The sequence below is a fragment of the Ziziphus jujuba genome, chromosome 5, assembly GCF_031755915.1.
Source record: "Ziziphus jujuba cultivar Dongzao chromosome 5, ASM3175591v1".
Lineage (NCBI taxonomy): Eukaryota > Viridiplantae > Streptophyta > Magnoliopsida > Rosales > Rhamnaceae > Ziziphus > Ziziphus jujuba.
Genome location: NC_083383.1, coordinates 16,616,870 through 16,634,346, shown reverse-complemented (window position 1 = coordinate 16,634,346; position 17,477 = coordinate 16,616,870). Strand labels below are relative to the sequence as shown.

At 28.7% G+C, this 17,477-nt stretch overlaps 1 protein-coding gene across 1 annotated transcript; it reads left to right on the top strand.

Moving 5' to 3' along the window:
* Positions 1-15,728: 15,728 nt before the first annotated feature.
* Positions 15,729-17,292, top strand: LOC125423105 (EG45-like domain containing protein). Its single transcript, XM_048476506.2, has 3 exons — positions 15,729-15,913; positions 16,532-16,811; positions 16,917-17,292. Exons 1-3 carry the CDS (start codon positions 15,778-15,780, stop codon positions 16,921-16,923), a joined length of 423 nt encoding a protein of 140 aa, XP_048332463.2. The 5' UTR covers positions 15,729-15,777; the 3' UTR covers positions 16,924-17,292.
* Positions 17,293-17,477: the final 185 nt, after the last annotated feature.

Sequence of the window (17,477 nt, the reverse complement as noted above, 5' to 3'; positions counted from 1 at the left end):
GTGGTGATATATTTGAAAATGTCATTTTTAAGTAAATTTGGTACTTAATGTTGAAATGGTGTTAAAGTGTGTATGTATATATATTTATATATATATATATATATATATATATGTTTTTACATAGTTATGTGTATACATATTTGTAATACATATTTTTGTATTTGTATGTGTGCATGTTCGTAGATATATATATATATATATGTGTGTGTGTGTGTGTGTGTGTGTGTGTGTGTGTGCGTGTGTGTGCGTGTGTGCGGGTCAATACGTATAAATGTATATAGATGAACATATATATACATGTATACATATATATATATATATATGTGTGTATATATATATATATGTGTATATATATATATTGTGTTATATAAAATTCCAAAAATATTATGTATGTTTTAAAAATTTAGGAAAATTTTTCTTTAATTTTATTGTCTAGATTCTATGTAATTTAAATATATTTGATGCATAAAATAAAAATCTATGGTTTTAAAGAAATTATTATGTTAAATTATTGTGTTGTGTTATATTGTTGTTAATTTTATTGTTATATTTTACCGTTGAGTTTATTATGCAAAGTAAAATATATTTATATATGTTTATTTATGTGTGAGTTTCATGTGATTTAATATAATTCTTGCATAAATTAATTTTACGAATTTAAGAAAAATAAAAATTTTCAGTGTATAAAATATATTTGTGTATTTGGATACTTGTGAAATTGAAATTATTTTTGTAATAATTAATTTTATAAAATTGTTGAATCTATATGGCTATTAAAAATGGATATATGGAATTTTATGAGTTTAGTAAAAGTTTATCAAATCTGATGATATTTTATCAAATTTCAGTATTTATGATATTGTAAATTTTTATAGTTTTTAGAAGTACCATATCATACTGGTGCTCTGTATTGTATTGTTGATTAGCATGCAAGTATATTATAGTCATCTTGTGGAAGCCATAGATCTGAAAGTTAACAAGTATATTTGCAAAGTGAGCATTAGTTGTTCCCCTACTTAACCGCATGATGGCTGGTTATTGTATTATAGCCATCCTGTGGGAGCCATGGATCTTAGGGTTGTCAAGTATATTTGCACAGTGAGTATCAGCTACCCCCCTCCTTGACTGCAGGATGATTGGTTATTATGTTACAGATCAACATGCAAGTTATATACATGGTTGTCCTTTGTGAGCCGTGGTGAGAAATGGTAGGCAAATATAATGCAGAGTGAGCATCAGTCATCCCCCTTTGGCTGCAGGATGGCTATTATGGATTAGCGCACAAATATGTATGCTCATCCTGTGGGAGATATGGACCTGAGGATTTGGCAAGTATAATACTCAGTAAGCATTAGCCATCCCCCTCTTGGTCAAAGGAAGATCATTTTAGCCATGGCAAGTTATTGGCAATCGGCACAGTGGAATGCCAAGGTGATTGTTGCAAGTTTCTCTCTTTAATCTCCCTGTCATGTAGTGCTTGGGACGCCGAGTATTGTCTGATACCATTGGTATATCATATGGTGCATTAACTATATTTTCCATGTATACGTATATATATATATATATATATATTATGTTATGCCTATATGTGTCACACCATACGGGCAGCGATCCGATTCAGCCCATGAATAGCTTCTTCTAGTGACTCTTCCGCCTACGAGACTAGTGGGTTGGATGACCACTATAGGCAACTACTTCGGACTGTATTGGTAGCAATATAATATCATAGGGCTGTGTATTAGCATGTTATATGGTATCATGTTTTTTTTGTTGAAATTATTATTATTATTATTAATTATTATTGGTGTTATTATTATTATTATTATTATTACTACTACTTGTTATCATTTTTATTATTATTATCATTTGTTATTATCTTTATTAGTGTTATTATTATACCACTGTCGTTATTATTATTATTATTATTATTATTTATTACTTATAAATTTGCTACTGTTATTATCATCATCATTGTAAGTTCTACTAAGTAATTAACAATTATAGTTCATATAAAAAATTTGTTTATGTTATTAAAGATTATTTTTTAATATTTACTTGTTATCATTTTAAGTATTATCTTGTTTCTGTATTTATCAAAAACCCAATAGCTTACTGAGTTTTATACTCATTTTTTATTGTTATGATTTTAGATATACTATAGTTTTAAGGTAGCTAGATTTGGCATCAAATAATGGTGTTTTAGTTGTTTTTTTATTTTTATATTAGTTAGCTTGAAGGACCTTTTGGTGTTGGAATTTATTTTTGTTCATTTTTTTGTGGAGATATTTTAGATATTATTTATTAATGATGTTCAGAAAGTTTTTATATTCCACATTATAAGTTTTATTAAGTATTATAAATATAACTTTTATCATATTCTAAGCATATAGACTAGGAGTGTGACAGTTTTGCTATACATACTCATCGTATAACTCCTATCAGGCAAGTATGATAGCCTTCGGATAAGTATAGTAACCTTCATGCAAGTATGATAGCCTTTGAGTAAGTGTAGTAACCTTTAGACAAGTATGGTAGCCCTTGGACAAGTTGTACAAATATTATTATCATTACCATTGTTGTTGTTTATTACCATTTTATCTACATTTATGCACTTGGTATATTCATAAAGTGATATAGAAATATAGGACTGTACTAAGTGGGAGGTGTGGATGGACATGAGTCCTAAAGGTATTTGTTTTCACTAATTTATTTTCAGCACCTATATTCTTATGCTTTGTTACCGAAGTGCTACAATTTATGGAAAATCTTATAATAAGGTAGGAGGAATAAAATGGTATAGTAGTAGAGTGTTTTCTGTACAGAAAATTTTTGGAGCATGCTCAACCTTTAGGGAAGATGCTGCTAAATTCTCCATAAAACTGTTCGATAGGATTTTTCCTAGAATCAGGGCTTGTCTAAGGTTTCGGTAAGGAATCCTGGATGGGTCCTGACATAAGCTCAATGTGGGGTATCAAATTGTAATTTTTTGTAAGTGGAAAATTTACCCATTCAGTTTTACCCTAATTATACTTAAACCATATGCTTTTAAAAAATTATCACTAACTTCCCATATATTAGTTCTTACTAATTTATTTTGACAGTTAAAATGCTAGAATTGTATTTTCATCACATTATTCAATCATAAATGAATATTTTTTAACCTCTTTTTTAGCCTTTAACTGTTAAAATTAATTAGTAAAAACTAATATATAGATTTGTTTTCATAGATATAGAAAACTAAAAAGAGGTTGATGACTACTCATAAAAAACATAGGTCTAAGTATAACTAAGGGTTCTAAATAAAATTTGCCCTTTTAAAATTAATACCTTTTTGTCTTAAGATTTTATACTTTAATACTCTCTAATTTAAAATTCAATGCAATTTTACACTACTCACATGGCCTAATCATGAAACTGTCAATATTAAACTGCATCAAATTTCAAATTAAAGTGTGCCGTGCAAAATTTTAAAATTAAAGGGTATTAATTTTAAAAAGTTGCAATTTGATATCCCACATGCAATTTACATGAATTAATTGTTAACACTCCAGTTAGTCAAAAGTCAGTTAGTCAAAAGTCAGATATGATTTAAATTGTAACAAATTGTAAATTTAAGACCTAAATTAAAACTTTTAAAAGTAAACATTTAGCCTTAATCACAAAACTGTAAAAGATAAGCGCACAAAAATACAATTAACCCTAAAAAATGGATTAATATCTTGTGAGTTACCTGTTTTAGGACTAAACACACTTTGTTATTATATTGATTTTGAGATTATTAAATCTTTCTATAAGTAATTGCAATTGAATACCCTTTAATTTGGAAAAAAACTACACTTTGCATTTTCAAATTTAAACTTTGCAATTAAAGTCGTCAAGTTTCAATTTAGCATATTTTACTCTATTCAAAATGTTTTGGAAATGGTGGTCAATGTAGGGTCTAAATTAGAAGATATTAAAATGCAAACTTATAAAATTAGAGGGCATAAATTATAAAAAAAATAAAATTAAAAGATTCAAACTTTAACAAATTTGACTAAATTGTATTTTAATATTGGAGAAAATGAACGAAGTGATTAAATTGTGATTACCCATAATTTTTTTTTTCTTGAAAAGCAAATTCTCTCATTTTCAATTTTTTTGCTCATTTACAATAATATCCCTCTTACAATTATAATAATTTCCCCCTCCCCAATTTAGATATTAGTGTGAAAGGTTTAGCAACTGAGTTCAACTCATTTGACATCTAATTTTCAATTTTTTTTTTCAACATATAACAATTTTCCAAATTGGCAACGGAATCTAACCAAACCCAAACGTTCATCACGGCCATTCTCCAATCTTCTGAGTTGTTTCTTAAACTATTCACATATACAGTTTTTCGTTTACACACCCCACGTTGAGAAAGCAAATGTGAACGTGTATTTCCACATGGAAAAAGTAAAATAGAATAAGCAGGGGGTCTACTTAGATTTTATATACAACAGTAAATAAAAAGGTCCTTTGAACACTATCTGCCAAAAGTAATGACAACTTATACAATTTGTCTCCGAACATAGTATCATCAATTTTTTGGTTCTGACCTTCTCCACTTTTGTGTTTTGTGGCTTAACGACCTTCCTCCACTTTGACCGAGTAGTACGCTAAAGGTAAGTGGGATATGTTTTGGCGCACATCATAGAATGAGAGGTACGATACTACTTCACATCCACCAAAAAAATTAAAAAATAAAAATAAAGATAAGGATATGATACTAGTCAAACGCATGCAAAAAATTAACCAAAAGGATGATCAAGATGAGGTTGGGGTAGCACTCGTATAGCAGTGCTATGTGCACTATATTGTTTATTGAAAACATTCATCAAATAACATGGTAGTAACGCATTACCAGATCATGTGATAAACAATTATTTGACTTTACTAATCTCATTCACAGTTTAAAAAAAAAAAAAAAAAAAAAAAAAAAAAAAAAAAAAAAAAAACCTTATTTATCATGCAGGTGATGTGATGCAACTTACTATTTACTATTTATAAACAAACACTCAATAAATATTTATAGGACTCATATAATTTGTTTCGACATCATGTGATGTTTTAACCAGACATAAAAATTTAGATGCTAAACAATAAGTATCATATAGACATTTTAAAAAATCTCTCCAATGTACTCGTCCAGTCCAACGAGTCTGTCAAGCTGATGGCAAGAAAAAATAAAATAAAAAATAGATGTTGTGTCTACTTTTATAATCTCTGTTAATTAGTGTCAGTCAATAAAAAATTTAGACAAACACTCATCAAAAAAAGAATATTTAAAAAAATAAAACAAATAAATCGACACATTATTAATTAACGGCATTTTAGATAAAATCTTTGGAAATTAATTTTAGATTCACTGTAACATCTATGGCACACAAACATGGACAATAAACTTTTCTAACGTAACAATCTAAATATAAATGAGCATATGTAGTAGGAATATGGATTGAAAAAATTAATTTAAATATATACATATATATTAAAAAGAGTCTTGTTATTTTTCATAACTGATAATGATCACTAACTTATATGACAAATTTTAAATGGAAGTATTTAATTATATTTTTTTTCATACTACGATCCTAAAAGTGAACATTTTAATGATAATAATTTAAATTTCCATTTAGCATATAAATCTTACTGATAACCATTTACCAATGATGGCAAATAATATTTTTTTATCAAAAAAAAATTTTCCAATGAAATTATACAAAAAGGGAGTCAAACTGATTTGGCAAAAAAAATAAAAAATAAAAAATTGTTACTGTCAAAGTAACTGTTTACTTTAGAAGATCTACCAAACAATATGACACAACAAAAATTTAATATAACCATATATATATATAGCTAATTAATAGTATTGTTTTGGGCAGAACTATTAGAGATCGTTTTTTGGTTTGTCTATCAAATTAACTACATTTCTATGCTACACAAATAATAAAATACTACAAATTTCTATGTTGCATAGATAAGAATCAACATCTTTGTCAAAATGCTCTTAATTTGTTAAAAAAAATATAAATGAAATAAAAAGCTTACTTTCCATGAGCTTAAACTTTTAGAATCAGTGGTAATTCAATTTGGTATAAAAGCCAGAGATCTAAAAGATTCTGAATTTAAAACTCAACAACTTTATCCAAAAATAAAATATATATATATATATATATATATATATATATATATATAGAAACATATGTAAAGACATAGAAAAAAAATCCAAAACGCATCTTCTATATGTTTAAACTTTTAGAATAAGTGGTAATTTAACTTAAATTAATATTAATTCTGATCCCACTAGAAGCTTAATAAACTATTAATTCAATTATATGTATATAAACAAAACTGATCTTGTGTGAGGTTTAATCTCTCACCTTATCATGGGATTATGATATTGTGAATGTCCAAGTCATTCAATAATTTCTCTTTTATTTAATTCTTCGTATTTGTTCCTTTGAGTCTACATGATTTTGCATTCTAATCTTTTAATATTTTTTAAAAATTTTAAAATGAAATTTTTATATTGGAAAGTAAACCTTTCAAAGTAGACAATCAAATCATCATTAAAATATATAGATCCTACTGATGTTATCCATCTTATATGTCTTCTAAGATAATCTGGTGGATATATCTATCATAGGAGATCAATTATAGATATAGTAAAATCTCTTTTTAATAATATTCTATATTGGAATAATTTCTATCTAGTCATAAGAAATTTCGTAATAAGTTATGATTTTTTTAGGTCTCAATTTAAGGAATTTTATCTCCATATGATAATTATCTATATATTACAAAAAGTATATGGTACCCTATATTCAATGTTCAACATGAATAAAATATTATGTAAAGTTATTTGGAATAATGATTTATTTTTTAAAGTTGTCACAACATCTATAAACTTGCTAGTGTATATTAACTTACCAGTATAAGCTCCTTGTTAAAGCCTATTTTTAACTACAACTCCAGTAAATTATAATATTCTCGTAGTTATAAAATTAGTTAGGTCCCAATTATATGATTATAAAGAGATTTTGCTGTGTGTGTATATATATATATATATATATCTAATAGTCCTACCATGTGAATATCAGCAATTTAACAAAGCATGAATATTTGCATTATAGAATTTTCCTATATATATTGTTTATGTCAACATTTTCGACCTAAGAGATTAAGCCATTTGAAAATGTAAAATAACATTTATCCCACATGGATTAAGAGGAAAAAAAAAATCCATTGAGTTTTAGAAGTATAAATTTTGGCATCTATCCCACAATGGAAAAACAAATGATTTATAGGTGGCTCCTCTATTATATATTAAAACCCCATTTACATTTTAAAGAAGAACCTCAACATTTACGACACCCATATACACTAGAATGTTTCTCAATATTTGGGCATGGTTTCTGTCAGCATGTCCACTTAACGGAACTTTAAATCATAAAAATATTTGAAGTTCAAACCTTTTTCGCATGCGCACTACTACTCTACGCATGCATGCATCCAAATTAATCAAATATATAGTAAATACGCAATGAGATCAAAGTAAGTGGTTTAGAACTGATAAATCTGACTTTGCCACAGTGCAATCCTAGTTATTTTATTTTAAAGTTTCTTTGAAATTTAAGTGTGAACGAATATTACTCATGTCTTGCCATGATCATCAACAATATTTGTAGTGGCAGCAGATTATGAATACCGGCCATATTCTTATCTAGCTCGCTCATGGAAAATTATTCTAGTTCTCTATAATGATGGTCGTGACCAATTCTGCACGTATGCAGAAATTTGGCAAATAAACAAGCCATTCAATAAGAGCCTGGTAATGCTCAAACCATTTGTTAATATAGTTGGTTTTTAGCTTTCATTTTTATTTATTTTTTATCTAATAGCACTAACCACGTGAAAAAACAGTACCTTAATTTTTAATTTTTGATTTCTAATTTTTTCTACCTAATATTTTTGTAGCATGCTTACCTCATATGTTTATTAAAATTAATTAGTATGTTAGACAACTCAAATAGTTATAAGTTTGAAGGAAAAACAAAAACAAAAAACTAACACAATTTGTTGTGTTCAATTTGGAGTACACATATTTTTCTTTCTCTCTCTAACTTTGCACTTTATAAGATATCAGACAAACTATAACTACCACTGATTAACATTAAAGAATGTTTGACATAAGCAAATTACAAATAATTAGATAAAAAAAAAAAACTAAAAACCAAACACGTTATCAAATAACACCATAGTTTTTTAAAATTAATTTATTTTTTAAAGTTTAATTGCACTTTAATACCATCTAATATGGAGTATTTGCATTTTGAATCTTCAAATTTAAATCTTGCAATTTAGGTACTTAAATTACAATTGATTGGGTTTTAGTTTAATTGGAGTTTTTAACTACTAGTGGCTAATGTCTCACTTCACCAACATTAAAATACAATTCGGTTTAATTTGTTATAATTTAGGCCCTCCAATTTTACTATAGTTGCGATCTAGATCCATAGTTTCAAATATTTAGATTTTAGTACTCTCTGCTTCAGTTTCCATGTTAATTACCGTTCGGTACAAAAATACGATTTGACTAGAATGCAACAAATCAGAATTCGGTGGTTTAAATTGCAACATTCCAAACTTGAAAGTGCAAAATGCAACTACTAGACCCACACTAGAAGGTAATGCTGGGGATTCCTAGTTCAATATTTTAGTGAAAGAAATTGTGGACTTTGCTACTATGTCATACACAAACAACAAATTAGTTGACAAACTTCTCATATTTGTTCGAACAATTTTGATATATTTTGAACATAGTTCATATTTTATGTTGAGTGCCAATTAAGGTAGCAATTGTTAAATATTGATACTTATTTAATTAGAGTTTTAATTTTAAATCATTAATCGATGTAGCACCTTTAGCACTTAATATATCAATATGTAATAAAACAGTATATTCTCATCTTTAATAATGTTCCTAACAGAACATTACTCTTTCGTTTTTTATCCTATCATTACTTTTTGTTTGAAAGTACTTATGTTTGCCTTATTATTTTCAAAGTTTTTTTTATTTTCAATCAATGTTTCTTAAAAAGTTTAGGGGTTGTGATGGTAATTCAATTTATTAATGGTAAAATATAGAATTAGGTAAAATTATGGTCTATTGTGCCAAAAAAAAAAAAAAAAAAAAAAACACACACACACACACATAGAGTTTTATATAAAATTATTATTTATTACCATTGATAATTATCACTATTTAAGATCCACATGCCAGTTGGCAATTTAATTGGCTATCCAAAATAATACATTTTTTTTCCTATTAGGTTTTTAGTTTAAAAAATCAAAATATAATTACATTTTGTTGTATAATAAAAAATAAAAATATATATTTAATTTTTTCTCCAGCATAACGTCAATATGTCAAGATTCTCTATACAAAACTATCATCTCTTTTTAATTGACAAAATAATAAAAATGGTTTTTTAAAAAATGGCTTGTAAGAGGCAAAGGCTTCATTATGCTTATTTTTTCTTATTTTTTGGTTTTTCAATAATTTCTTTATTTAAATTTTTTCCAATATACACTTTAAACTATATAAAATTGCACTTTACACTCCATCTCTGTTTAATACTTGACGAAAAGACCAATGTTACAAGGATTTTGTGAATTCAGTGTGCAGTAGAAAAAAAAAAAAAATTTAGTGTGCAAAGAGCCAACCTGATAAAATTTGAGGTGCAACCGAATCAATTTTCCTTTTTAAATCTTAGCTCTTAAATCAATTCAAATGCTAATGATAAGTTTGAGTGATTTTTACATCAAATTATCCAGATTGATTGATATATATATATATATATATATATATATATATATAGAGAGAGAGAGAGAGAGAGAGAGAGAGAGAGAGAGAGAGCCCCTAATATAAACTAACTTATCCATATACATTATAATTATTTTCTGTAATCATTTATTTTTCTAAATTGTAAACTCTATTACTTAAGTATAAGACATTATTAAAAGGGTTAGTGATAACTTTCAAATTAAAAGTAGTGATTAGGGATAAGTATTCATATTTTTATTTTTATAACTTAATATTTTCATTAAAAATTATTAGTTAATATCTAGTTTAGTTATTACTTATAGGAACTTTTGTATTACATTTGGATTTGTTGCTTTCTAGTTTATTATTAATTAATGATCATTTATTTCTTTTGTAATAGTGTAGTCTTTTAATTTGATTATGTTTTTGTGCTTTAATATTTGGATTTTGTGGGTTTGTCTTTCAACTGGCTAAATAAATAGATTCTCTAACATTATTATCTATATTTGCATAATTGATTTAAAAAAAAAAAAAAGAACCAATATTATTTTCAAAAAAATAAAAATCCATCTAAATGATATTTTTAGAGAATTCTACAAAATTATTTTAAAATCAAATTAACAGTTTTTTTATGTTAGTATTTATTTAAATTATTAATAACGATAATAGATAATAATTTTTTTAAAAGTTATAAATTATTAATGAAACCTTTGACTTAGCCCTATTTATATATGGCCTCCCTAAATTACTTTTCCGACTTCACCCTGGCTCTAATAAATAAATAAAATAATATTTGTTGTTTGAAAATAGGTTGTTTGTATATAAATAAAAGAAAAGGTTGTTATTTTTTTATTTTAAAATTATTATTTTAATATTTTTATGGAAATTTTTGCTTTTGGACGGGAAGATTAAGTCTTTTATGACTGCATCTCTAGTTGAATTTTAGTCAAATTGTTCTACCTATTTTGCAACCTTATAAAGGTTGGATTGATTAAATACTTTTATAATTTTTAACGTTTATGTCTATATATTAACATTATTTTAATGGCTATTTTAGTTGCATAAAAACATCTATATATAAACAACCATTTCTTTCTAAGAAAATGCTATTTTTACCGGTGATGACCAATAACAAAACTTTTTATCTGATCCTCTATAAATAGAGTTATATTTTCCTATTGAAGACACAACAATAAGCTTTCATACTTAGATAAAAAATTCTTTCTCTATTGATGATTTTGCCAAAGGCAATAAATTATAAATATCTATATCTATATATATATATATATATATATTTTGCAAGAATTAAATATATCTATATTATATTTGAATTTTTTGAGCAATACATATATTCCAAAAGGTAACAAGAGAACTTCTATTGCTGCACTATAAAATTCCTTAAGGATCATTCTATTTTTCAGGAATAACATATTAAAATTGTCAATGCAGAAGGATGTATATCTTCTTTAACAGTGCCTTACACGTGCCTCGATCCATTCTTACAAGCTATGATTTATTTAATTGTTTTATATATTTGTTGTAATAATATTTTGTCTTTTCTAAATTTATTTAAAAGATATTTCTACCTCTATATGTGATTTTTCCAACAAAGGTTGTTATTTTAAGTTAAAAAAAATAAATAAATAAGTTCGCTCATAATATGACAAGCAAAGAAGACAAAAACTAAAACCCAAAAAACAAAAAAAAAAAAAAAAAGAGGCAAGCTAAATTGATACAAAGATAAAACTTGAGTGCATGGCTAAATTTTCCCAAATGCAAATGCATTTATGCAAAAAGTGCAAAATAGAGAGACAATGTTTGAGGGGGAAAAAGGAATGTAGAGACATTGTATAAAAATTTACCGTTTTACTAACTGTTATCATGAGAAGTTGGTTTGCCGCCTAGATCTGGACAACCAATGCCACCTGGGCATAAGTAACTAAGGAAAGATATCCAAGGCAAACACAGCTCGTCATAACCTCCAACTGGGTAAAGATCATAAGGTAGAAGTGAAATCACTTGGTAAAGAAGCTTAAGGAAGTTAAACGAAGATCTAGTTGGCAATCATCCAAGCTTTCTCAAGCCATGAGGCATTCATCCGCAAATGTTCAAGACAAATAAAAGATTTGAAATCCTCTCCTTCTTTGGACTTCTTATCCTCCTTCTTTTTACTTTCTAAGAAATCCACCTCCATAATTTCTCTTCAACTCAAGCAAGGGAATACATTGATTAGACTTAAACCTAACTTAAGCATCGGAGGGTTTGCACTCACAACAATACTCCTGCCCCCTCCCCCACCTAGGGATGTCAATTTGCCCCGTCCATCCCCGAAACCGCGGTGCACTGCCCCTAACGGGGCGGTTTTTCCCCGAAAATTCGGGGATGCGGGACGGGCTCGGGGCAAATACCTAAAAACCGAGTCGGGGACGGGCCGGGGACGGGGAATAATAACCCCACCCCGATATATATATATACATTTATTTATTTTTTTTTTTTATAAAATTTTATTTATGTAAAATCATTTTCTCCTTTTTTTTTATTTATTTTCTAAATATGTATTTTATTATAATTGTAAATTTGTTCCTTGATGTATTTTATTATATTTTTATTGCATTGTAGTCATTTTCTTTATATTTTAATCATAAAATAATTTTTTTATATAAATTTTTTAAAAAAATATCAATTAAAAAACAAAATGGGGAAAACCGTCCCGCCCCGTCCCCGCCCCGCAAAATCCCCGATCCCGCCCCGCACCTAAAAAAACGGGGAAAATCGCGGAGATGGGATGTAAAATTACCCGCGGGGACGGGGACGGGATTTTAAAAACCGGCCCCGCCCCGCCCCGTTGACATCCCTACCCCCACCCAACCCATTTCCTTTGTTTTCAGGTTGTTTTCCAGCTATATTGATTTGGACCATATTTGAATTAATAAGGGATTCCTTTGTTCTTTTTGTTTACATGGTGAAAGTGGATTTGCTTGTGTAGATCTAGGCGGCAAACCAAATTCTAGAAACAATAGTTTCGCACCGTATGTAGACTTGTAAGTCGAGCTAATTTTTCTTTTGAATCTAAGCTTTTTTTGTTTGGATCTTGGATCTTGCAATCTTTATGTTTGTTGCGTTATTCAGATTCAAGTCTTGCTCAGTTTTCTGGATTAGTATTTTTATGAATAGTAATTTTCTAGAATGTTGATCTATCCACATTTTAGCAATGCGGATTGTGGATTCTTAGTTGTGTGGTATTCTTACATTCATTAAACATGCTGGTAGTTCTTAGAAAACTTCCATTGTAAATATTATGGATCTATGAGCTTTAGCCTTATTATCCTTAATTGAGAATTTTGTTATGACTATGGTAACTTCAACCACAAATGCTGCTTCTTCCATTCACTCAGCTCCATCGAATCCACCGATGGGTGAACGTGGTGAGCCTTCTTTCAAGGTAAGCAAACATTTATCCAGCCTCTAGAATGCCCACCATAGGTGATTTAGGGCTTCCTTCACAATCAACATAACTATAACAAAGGAGAGGATAAGCTACTTGGAAATAGTTAGATCAAGCTCATATTTCAGATCTTGAGTAGTATATGGGTAATTTTACAAATCAACTTAATGTACTAACAGCTTATATCCAAAATAGGAAGCAAGAGACCTCACTCAACTACCTGACAATTCTCTACAAACTAGCCACATTTTTGTACAAAGAAAGTCGCTAGCTCATAAAGAAGGGGGCATAAGGGGTGATGCTCAGGGATGAGTTAAGGGAATAAGCAGTGAAGTACTTCTCAACCTGCTTATAAAACGGATAATTCAAGACCCATTGTAGTAGCTCATGAAGGAGTTGTCAAACCAAGGTGATAGCTCATGATGACAAGGGGAGCAAGGAACACAAAGTGTATTCTAAGAGTGAAGCATGTTCAACATCTAACGACCTTACTCGGAGACTAGAAAAACTTCTTTGAGCTGGAAAGAAGGATAGGAGCTCTAGATGAGGAGGAAAGGAAGCATCGTAAGATTCGTGATGCATTTCAGGTTTCTAACCATTGATAAGTATGAAGGATGAGGTGACCCCCCGTGATCACCTAGGTGCATATCAAATCAGGATGGAATTAGATGGAGTAAAGGATGTGATCATGTGTAGGACTTTCCCTTTAATTTTAGGGGGAACGGCTAGGACCTAGTTCGCTCATCTAGAGCAATGTTTCTCTCGCCCGAAGACGCTTTTGTCACAGAATTCCAAGGTACATGCCTACTGAAGAAACCCATGATGCATTTGTTGTCCATTATTCAGGGCATCGATGAACCACTGCAATCTTATGGTCAGAGCCTCAATGATGAGATTTTCAATATAGAAGGGTTTTTGAAAAGTCATCACTAACCTTCCATTAGTTTTTTATATTTATCGAAATAAACCCATTTGTTAGTTTTTTAGTTAATTTTTATGGCTAAAGGCCATATAAAAGTTAAAAATCAGCATTTTATGATTGAATTATACTATGAAAATATAATTATAAAATTTAACTATTAAAATTAATTGCTAAAAACTGATCAATAGAATCTAAACAAGGCTTTAAAAGGTATAAAGCATGGCAAGACGGCAAGATCAAACCTTAAACCTTATAAGCCTAGATTTAAAAAGAGATTTCATTATTTTTATTATTATTTTAATTACATAGAACCATTAAATAAATAAAATAATTAATATTTTGAAAGTCAAAATATATATAAGTTTATATCATTATAATATATGCAATTAACATAAATTAGCAAATATATATTCATGATGAATTTGTGGAAACTTCATAAATTTTAAGTTTTCAACTAAAAATTAGCAAACATCTATTTATCATATATTCATGAAAACTTCATCAATTTAGGTTTCCAACAAAAATTTAATCTCATATATGATATAAGTTCATTATTATTCAATAATTCTTATAAATTTAGATATAACTATAGTCTAACCAAGTCATGTCTATCTCTTTATCGAATTTAAAAATATGCAACTGAATGTTTATAATTTATTATTTTTTCTCATTTTGAACAGATGAACTATGCAGTACGGGTGCCTAAGGATTTTACCAAATATTTTTATGCTTTTTTTAACACTAATTTCCTATGAATTCCTTTTTAGCTCGTTTTCTTTCAAAAAATTGATCTTAAAGAAATGAGGAAAAAGACTCATGCTTTATGGTGTCAGGTGCACATTAGCTAGTCAACAAAACGTTTAACTGCATTTATCTAAACCTTGCTCAAAGGTGAGGCATTTTCTCCAAGCCTAGAGCCTATATACCAAAGCAACATCTAGGTGGACCTTTTAGAACACTAAATCTAAAATATAATTTTTTTAAAATACAAAATCTTATAATTAGGATAAAATTAAAATTGTCAAAATGAAATCTCCTTAAGACATAAAGTGGAATGCACTACAATAACTATAATAATTCAATCAAATAAAAATAAGAGACATGTGCTGTATTATTATGTCCTATCATATTTAAGAACAAGCTGAAAAGGGAGGACAGTTGAGGAAAATCACAATATATAAATAAATAAATAGAAAGTGACTTTATATATATATATATATATATATAAAAACTGGGGAGGAAATAGAAAGTGAATTTTGAGAATCCAATATCTTTTAGCAGCCGGATAATTTCAATTCCTACATGCTTACCAAAAAACCCAATGACATCAACTCCAGCTAAGAATAAAGAATGCTTTTTTTTGCCGAAATAAGAATAAAGAACGCTACCAAAACACAGAAAGTGATTAGTGATATATGGGGAGAATACCAATACGATGGAGTTGATCTAGACTCGCTCAGTATAAATAATAGACAAATTGACACATTTCCCACAAACCCAAAAAAAGGCTTTGGGTTTGATCTATATATTCGAAGTTATTCCCTCTGTAATTTGTAAATGTCCATAACCCTTAAAATGAGGTCACTCACAGCAACCATATCCGTGCTACTTCTCTTTTGCTTATTTTTCTCTCATTTTCTTCCAATTTTAGGGGACGTGGGGACGGCCAGGTCTTATAGTCCTCCATACTTGCGTATGTATATCTACAATTATATATATGTTGCATCATTAATGACTACTCTTTCATTTCTCTAATTTAGTAATAGTATTTTGCTATTATTTTCGTATATAGAAAGAAATATTTTATTGGGTAACATCAGAGACATTATATTGCCTGACAGCACATTAATTACATATATAATTCAGACGTAAAATTCACTAATTGATAGGCCTCAGGCAAACCGATCTTGCTCAATAAATAATAATAAAATAAAATAAAAATAAAAACAAACTATATATATACATGTTAACCACCATGCAGGTCATAGTTTATAATGGCGCATTAATTTAAGTTGGTTTTTGAAATTTTATATTTGAAATGTACATATGTATAATTGCGAAGGTAATCAAAAAGTTGACTTCAAAGTATGGTTTTGCAAATGCTGGCTATTATTTGCATGGCACTTGAATTGAACAAAAACAAAACATGATCGATTTGACTAGACCAGAGTAAAAATCCACAAACCCACCAAAAATAAAATAAAACAAAAATATATATGTCTATGTCATGAGTCTTTAGGTTTGTTTTCCTGTTGTTGGGCGAGTTTGATGTACGGATGGTTTTTAATGTGTTAAATAATGAAATAAATAGCAACGAAATGCAAAGGAAACGACCCACAACAATTCCCAGAGGGAGGGTACTTTGTGGCGGTGAGCGATGGGCTATGGGACAACGGAGCAGCCTGCGGGCGGAGATACCAGTTGCGGTGCATCAGCAGGCCCAACCGGCCGTGCAGGGTAGGCTCCATTGTTGCTGAGGTTGTTGATCTCTGTAGAAGGGATCCTTGCCCTTCAACACTTGTCCTCTCTACCAAAGCCTTCGATGCCATCTCCAGATTTCCCAAAGTCAAGATCAACCTTGAATATGCGCAGTAAGTATAAATATTAATCATATATATACAATCTCTATCTCTATTTTTTTGTGTTTCATCAATTTACATGCATATGATGATACATACACTCATTTTTATGTGTAGAATTTGACGGGAAGACATTTCGTTCAAACACATGTAATATATATATATATATAATTTTCTTTATGGTGCGAAACGTCTGAAAAATAATCATTTTTAAAAAACAAAAAAAAAAAACTCTTGATCAATACTATTAACAAGGGTAATAAATTTTTTAAAAACAATATGGATGTTCGAACTATAAAATTATATATATGTAATGTATTATATGAAAAATGAAGACATTTCTTTCAAGTAGTGATTGCCACATCCCCATGATAGATACAGAAGCAAAAAGGCGTGCAGCTTATAATTTGAATATTAGCTCTGTAGTAACGGCGGTGTGTAAAAGCAGAACTAAAGAAATATTTAATAAATGAATACAATCTTTTATCTTCTCTTTTACCACTTTCCCATTGGTGGATATATATTTATTGCATGTTAGTGTCCATTTACAAGCTCTAACCTAATATATGCACTAGGCTTTGAAGTTGCTTGTACAAGTTGTACTATTTCACCGAAAATAAAAGTTGTACTCTCACTAGTATTACCCCAAAAAATAAAATAAAATAATGTTGTACTCAC